The sequence below is a fragment of the Camellia sinensis genome, chromosome 11 (assembly GCF_055761805.1).
Source record: "Camellia sinensis isolate YWXY chromosome 11, ASM5576180v1, whole genome shotgun sequence".
Taxonomy (NCBI): Eukaryota; Viridiplantae; Streptophyta; class Magnoliopsida; order Ericales; family Theaceae; genus Camellia; species Camellia sinensis.
Window position 1 is genome coordinate 75594938 of NC_138971.1, and position 7463 is coordinate 75602400.

The 7463-nt window shown below is 39.7% G+C and overlaps 1 protein-coding gene across 1 annotated transcript; it reads right to left on the bottom strand.

The window, feature by feature from the left end:
• Window positions 1-5493: 5493 nt before the first annotated feature.
• Window positions 5494-7068, bottom strand: LOC145802416 (uncharacterized). Its single transcript, XM_082895127.1, has 2 exons — window positions 6903-7068; window positions 5494-5894 (listed from the first exon to the last, which is right to left on the bottom strand). Exons 1-2 carry the CDS (start codon window positions 7066-7068, stop codon window positions 5494-5496), a joined length of 567 nt encoding a protein of 188 aa, XP_082751253.1.
• Window positions 7069-7463: the final 395 nt, after the last annotated feature.

The following is a 7463-nucleotide window of genomic DNA, read 5'->3' on the forward strand; positions in this document are numbered from 1 at the left end:
CACGATGAACACTTACGGGTAGTGCTTGAGTTGCTTAGAGCCCACGAGCTGTATGCTAAGTTTGGAAAATGTGAATTCTGGCTAAGAGAGGTTAAATTCTTAGTCCATGTGGTATCCGGGGAAGGGGTGACTGTAGATTCATCCAAGATAGAGGCAGTGCAAGATTGGGCACAACCTAAGAATGATTTTGAGATCCATAGCTTCTTGGGGTTGGCTGAGTATTATTGTCAGTTTGTGAAGGACTTCTGTAGGCTAGCCTCACCTTTGACTAGACTAACAAGGAAAGGAGTTAAATTTGTGTGGAATGAGACTTATGAGAAGTCGTTCCAAGAGCTTAAGGTTAGACTTACCACTGCTCCAGTCTTGATTATTCCAGAGAGGGGTTTGGGCTATTCAGTTTATTGTGATGCTTCATGGGAAGGTTGGGGCTGTGTATTGATGCAAGAGGGGAAAGTGGTAGCCTATGGCTCGCAGCAATTGAAAACACATGAGAGTAATCACCCTACTCACGACTTAGAGTTAGCGGCAGTGATTTTTCCCTTGAAGATTTGGAGGCATTATTTGTATGGTGAGAAATTCGAAGTATTTTTTGATCACAAGAGTTTGAAGTATTTGTTTACTTAGAAAGACTTGAATCTAAGGCAGAAAAGGTGGATGAAGTTCATAGAAGATTATGATTTTAAGTTGCATTATCATCCGGGGAAGGCCAATGTTGTGGCCGATGCCTTGAGTAGGAAATCTATTAGTAATGTGGCTTGTATCACCATTCGGGAATGGGAAATGTTGGGTGCCCTTGGGGAGTTGGACCTACAACTGAGCGAGTCCATTGAATCTGCGGCTTTGTTTTCAGTAGTCGCACAACCTACGCTTGTGAACCGAGTGCTAGAAGCATAGAAAGGTGACCTTGAGGTAAAATCCCTCCGAGAGAAGATTTCCAGTGGGAAGGTAGAGAAGGGTTTGAATGTGTACCCCGACCTGAGTGTGAGGTACCGTGACCCATTTGTTTGTGCCAGAGTCTTGTCGAGAGGAGGTACTTCGAGAGTTTCACCATTCACGCCTTGCGGTGCATCCGGGAGGCACAAAGATGTATCACGACTTGAGTCGCTAGTTTTGGTGGAGAGGTATGAAGAATGATGTAGCCGTGTTTGTGTCAAAATGCCTTACTTGTTAGCAAGTGAAGGCCGAGCACCAAAGGCCAGCGGGTATGTTGCAACCCTTGCCTATAGTGGGAGCATATCACGATCAATTTTGTTGTCGGCCTTCCGAAGACTCAACGGGGTAGCGATGCCATTTGGGTGGTAGTTGACCGGTTAACCAAGTCGATGCATTTTATTCCTATGCGCGTAAGTGATTCGATAGACTATCTTGCCGACTTGTATATTAGGGACATAGTAGATTGCACGGGGTCCCTATGACGATTGTTTTAGATAGAGATCTACGTTTCACGGCTCGGTTATGGCAGAGTTTACAGAATGCCTTGGGCACTAGATTGACCTTAGCACTGCTCACCATCCTCAGACTGACGAATAGTTCGAGCGTACTATTCAGATTTTTGAGGATATGCTCCGAGGCTGTGTCCTTGATTTTAAGGGGTTATGGGAGAGGCACCTGCCCTTAGTGGAGTTTGCCTATAACAATAGTTTCCAGTCGAGTATCGGCATGGCACCATTTGAGGCCTTGTATGGTCGACCGTGTAGATCTCCAGTGTGTTGGGCCGAGGTGGGTGATGCACCTTTGTTAGGTCCAGAGTTAGTTCGGGAAATAACGGAGAAGGTGGGAGCTTGGTTACAGCCAAAAGTCCCCAGAAGATATCACCTAGGCGGGGTCTTATAAGATTTGGGAAGAGTGAGAAGTTATCCCCTCGATTTATTAGCCCCTTTGAGGTCCTTGAGCCGATTAGGGAGGTTTCCTATCGTTTGGCGTTGCCGCCACAACTTTCTGGAGTTCATGACATGTTTCATATTAGTATGCTTCGGAAGTATGAGTCGGATCCATCACATGTGTTAGATTGGACCAACTTAGAGGTAGACGAGGATGCCTCGTTTAAGGAGAGACCGGTGAGGGTCTTGGATAGACAGGACCAACTCTTGCGAGGCAAGACAATTCTCTTGGTTAAAGTTTTATGGAAACATCACAGAGCTGAGGAAGCTACTTGGAAACGTAAATTGGAAGTCCGAGAGAAATATCCTGATTTGTTTGCTAATGTATAACTTTGTATTGAGATTTTAATAGTTGTTGATGAAAAGTATATAAACATTATATATGTTTTACATTATGGGAACATTATATCTGTTATGGGCATTTTGAAAACATGGATTCTATATAAGCATTGTATATGTCTTGAGAATGTGGAATATCAATGAGTATTATACCATTTTTGGAAGCATTGTATATGCCATGTAAATTTCTTGAAAATTTGGGTTTTGGCCAAGCATTGTGAATGTTTTGGGAAATCGGAAATTTCATATTTATATGGGACTTGTGTATCGAGTCAATGAGGATGGATGACTAGGGAGTGGGTCATGGTGATTAACTTGTAAAAATAACTTTGTTTTGAAAGATCTAATGTTGATTTTGAACTTAATTTGTAATTTCGGGGACAAAATTCTTTAAGGGGGGGAGGTTATAGCGATCTCAGATTTAACCAGGCTTTTATGGTGTTCCGGACTCGAGTCTTGTGATTTAATGTCGTTATTTATGCCTTTTTCCCCTCTCACTCTTTGAAATTGAGTTTTGGAATGTCTTGGGCGTGTTTAGAACAGGTTGGTTGCTAGTTGGTCTAGAACCTTGTTGCCTAGAATTTTGGTCTTCCGCTCGAGCGGGCCTTTTTACGCTCGAGCGGGGTATGCAAACATTCAGAACTTTCTACGTGTGCAAAATGTTGGGGAACTATTTTTCACGCTCGAGCGGCGTTTCTTACGTTCGAGCGGGTCCGCGCTTGAGCGGCTGTCTAAAGTCTATAAAAATTCTAGAAGTGTGTATTATACACTCGAGCGGGTCTTCTTATGCTCGAGCGGGTAGTGCCTTGTTGTTGTGTCTTGGCGCTCGAGCGGACTTTCTCGCGCTCGAGCAGGACAAATTCATGTGTCTGACGCTCGAGCGTCGAACTCTCCGCTCGAGCGGACTGCGCGTATATCAAATCGTAAAAGTGACTTTTTACATAACTTTTTTATCTATTTTCACCCAAAACCCTAAAGTTGAGAGCCTCTCTCTCTAAAACTCACATTCTCTCCACATATTGACCTAAATCCTTTGATCTCTACACCCTTGAGCCTTCATTAAAAAGATAGAGCTCCTCAAGATCTTCTCTTTTACACGATTAAAGTTGGATTTCGGCATTCCATCCTTGCTTGGCTCGTCATTACTCTTTGAGGTAGGGATCTTCTACGCTTTATTATGGGTTTTAACTTAAGTATTTTGTAGTTGTGTAACAATGGTGGGTTTTGTGGTACTTTGAACACAAACCTAGGGTTTGGATGATATTTAAAATAGAGGTTTTTGGTGGGAATGAAATAAAAGAACATGGGGTTTGAAAATGAAGTCTTGTTATGTCAAAATAGTTGCTTTTGGTACTTGGTTGAGATTTGGGGAAATAAGGGAAATTTGCACTAGAATGAGTATTATATTTATTTTGTATAAATAAATGATATTGATGTTGTAAACATGGAATTGGACATGTATGGAGATGGATAGTGAAATGAAATGGATAATGTGTCTCATCTTCGGAAATTTGGAATAAATTATATGTCTTGAGAATGTATATTTGTTTAGAAATAACTGTATTGGGCTATCGGTGGAGGATAACTTTGATTGTTGTAGAAATTGCATGTGGATTAGGTGAATTAGAACTATCCCATGGTTAACTATCATTGAATATGATTATGTTGTGAATACACTGCATATGTATGTACTTTGGGAGTGGAAAGGGGATGTGCTCCATACGTGATTATGTGTTTATATACATTGTATATGTATGTTTGTTTTTGGAGGAGAAATAGGATTGACTCTATTATAATTAAGTTGGCCGGAGTGTCCTGGGTGAAAGTCCCGAAATCTATACATGGGTGCCGATCCCGCAGACGAAATATCCGTAAAATGGCAAGATGGAAATCTATACATGGGTACCGATCCCGCGGACGAAATATCCGTAAAATGGCAAGATGAAAATCTATACATGAGTGTCGATCCCGCGGATGAAATATCCGTAAAATGGAAAAAAAAAATGTGGATGTGTTGACTTTGAAAATGTTGAACTACCGAGTTGTAGTCTCGCTTGAGATATTGAAGAAAACGAATGAAATTGGTTTATGTAGCAAAGTGAAACAAAAGGGGAATGAAATGAGCTATGAACTTGTTATGTTATGAATACAAGAGATGATGAATGTTTTAGCCTTAACATCGTTTATGCTTACTACTCTTATACTTCTGTTAAATCTCATATACTGTGTTAGATTATGTTTACTGGACTGTAGCTCACCCTATTTGGGGAAAAAACATTTTCAGAAAATGATGGTATGCCTCCACCAAGACAACAGCATTGGAGGGTTATTTGGGAAGCACGAGGGCTTCTTGTTTGGTTTCACATTTTGTATAGCCTAAGGCCTTAATTGCAAGGGCTAGTCCCACTTTTGTCGTAACCAAGTTAATACTTGGAAATGTGTAAGCCCAAAGGACATTTATTTATGTTAAACTCTATTGTAATAGTAACTTTGTATAATGAGAAAACTATTGGCTCTGATTTATGTTGCCTTCTTTATATATGCTTATGGGGTATACTATGGTTATATTTTGAGGGCGTTATAGTTCAAAAGCTCACCTGAGGTCTTGAATCAAGCTTTCTCTGGCTAATTTTTGAGCACTCCCTCACAATTCCATAATCTCCTAACCAATGTTCGAAGTTTTCTTGTTTCTCTCTCTCGGACTTGCTCTTACTCTCTCTCTCTCTCTCTAAGAAGAAATTTTAGAATTGTTGAGTGAATTTTGAGCTAAATTAACACTTCCTTCATATTTATAGACTAGGTTAACTTAATTAACTAATCAAGGTTTAAGTTAAGTAATTAAAGCTTAGATTAATTAATCAAAGGCTTAGATTAATTAATCAAAGGCTTAAATTAATTGATTTAATCTAATTAATTTAATCTGAATCAAAATTTTAATTAAACTTCTTATTAGACTCTAAAAATTATGCCATTCATGTTAAACTAATTAATTTCGGTTTCTGAAGCCATTGAGACCTTTTCAGATTATAACAGAAATCACAACAGATTTTCCTACGGCTAACAGATATAAATTCAAAAATTGTATTAAGCACATAATTAGCATTCAAATTTTCACTAAACACTTGAATAAAATTCAAAATCAATGATTAAAAGCATAATATGTAACGGGGTTGTCACAGCCTTCCCCCCTTTAAGAAGTTTGGTCCTCCAAACTTGCGTTACCTTATGTCGAAAATAACTCAGGATACCTTTGCCTCATCTCATCTTCTTTCTCTCAAGTTGCTTCCATACCATAATGTTCCTTCCATTCTATCTTAACCATAGGAACCACTTTAGTTCTCAATTGTTTCACTTGGCGGTCGATGATTTGTATTGACCTTTCTTCATATTCCATATTATCGTTGAGAGCTATCCGATGATAATCAATAACATGGAATGAATCTCGAAGGTAACCCCTTAACATCGACATGTGGAATACATTATGCACTGGTTCCATCCCTGGCGGTAGAGCAATTCCAATTGCAACTGGACCTAGCCTTTCCAAAATCTGAAATGGCCCAATATATCGGGGTAACAACTTGCCCTTCTTGCTAAATCTTGACTGGCCGCTTATTGAAATCACACGAATGAACACATGATCACTGGCTTCATACTCAAGAGCCCTTCTTCTATGATCTGCATAAATTTTTTGTCGGTTTTGTTCAGTTTTAAGCCTTTACTGAATGACTTTAATCTTTTTGGTGGTCGTTTGCACAATCTCGGGACCAAGAAAAACTCTATCCCCAACTTCTGTCCAACAGATTGGAGATCTACATTTCCTGCCATACAAGGCTTTATACGGTGTCATATCGACGCTTGAATGAAAACTGTTGTTGTAAGCAAACTCTGCCAACGGTAAGCAGGTTTCCTAACTCCCCTTGTCATGACTCGAACCCGCCCCTAGAGGCTTAGGCCATGATCGGCCAGTAATCTCGGATTACTTCCAGCCTCAAAGACAAAACTGATAATAATAATGATATTGGGACATTACAGAAGCAACATATAAATATAAACATGTCCATCGAGTAGTGCATACATGAAAGTCTGTATGAAATTTAAACTTCAACCTTCTCATAGATATAGACACATAGAACGTCAAAACATTTTAGCACACTTGTACAAAATTATCCATACACAACAAGTTCCAAAAATAAAAGAAAACAAAACGAAGTAACTTGATCCACATGGTTGACATAACTTGCCTCCAATGAGTCCAAGATCGCCCCATCACGGAGGCACTTCCAAAATGGCTTGACTGAGTGGTGGACTCCTGAGGTTGCTTTACACTTGACGCTCCATTTTCTCACCTACACAAACATGTATGTATATATAAGGGAAGGGGGTGAGCTAAAGCCCAGTGAGTAATACCAGTATAAAGAGGTCAAATGAATGATGTCTATCACTATACAAAATCATATCACATGAGTTCAAAGCAAAGCATAAGTGAGCACTTGTTGTATTAAAGTTCACAAATCATATTTAGATGCGATACATCCAAAAGTGCGACGAAGGGCCCAAAGGCATAACGAATGGACTACATGGGTCTAACGGAGGGACCATATAGGTCAAGCGAAGGGATCACCTGGGTCAACATCAGAGATCTCTAAGTAGATTTCGTTAATCTATCAACAATAGCATTCTTACCTCTAGGTGTTCGAGGTAGACCGACAATGAAGTTCATGGTTATAGGTTCCCACTTCCATTCTGGAATAAGAAGAGACTGAAGCAAACCTATTGGTTTCTGATGTTCAGCTTTCACTTGTTGCCATTGAAGGCATTTGGAGTTGTAGTCGGCAATTTCCTTTTTCATGTTTGGCCACTAGTACACTTGTTTCAAGTCTTGGTACATTTTGGTGTTCTCCAGATGCATAACAAACATTGACTGGTGAGCCTCTTCTAAAATTCTTCTTTTCAATTCTATATCATTAGGAATACAAAGTCTTCATTGGAATTTCAACACTTGTTCTTCGATGGAGAATCTCGGTGTAGGCTTAGTTTCAAAATCATCGCACACTTTCTTGAGGAACTGATCTTCTCTTTGTTTCTGTTTAATTTCCTCAATAATGGCTGTTTGTGCGGACAATGTGCCCAAAATGCTATCCTGTCCATAATACACAACTTCTATCTCAAGTCTGTCTAGATCTTGCAAAAGCTCTTTTCAGTCAGTAAATAGACAAGCCAAGGTTCCCGTACTCTTTCTGCTCA

What these genes read in the sequence shown, in the direction of transcription:
- LOC145802416 (XM_082895127.1), bottom strand. Translation starts at nt 7,068, where the DNA reads ATGAAAAAGGAAATTGCCGACTACAACTCCAAATGCCTTCAATGGCAA. An exon ending in TCTACCTCGAACACCTAGAG is followed by an intron (nt 5,895 to 6,902) that starts GTAAGAATGCTA and finishes AAATTTATGCAG; the next exon opens with ATCATAGAAGAAGGGCTCTT.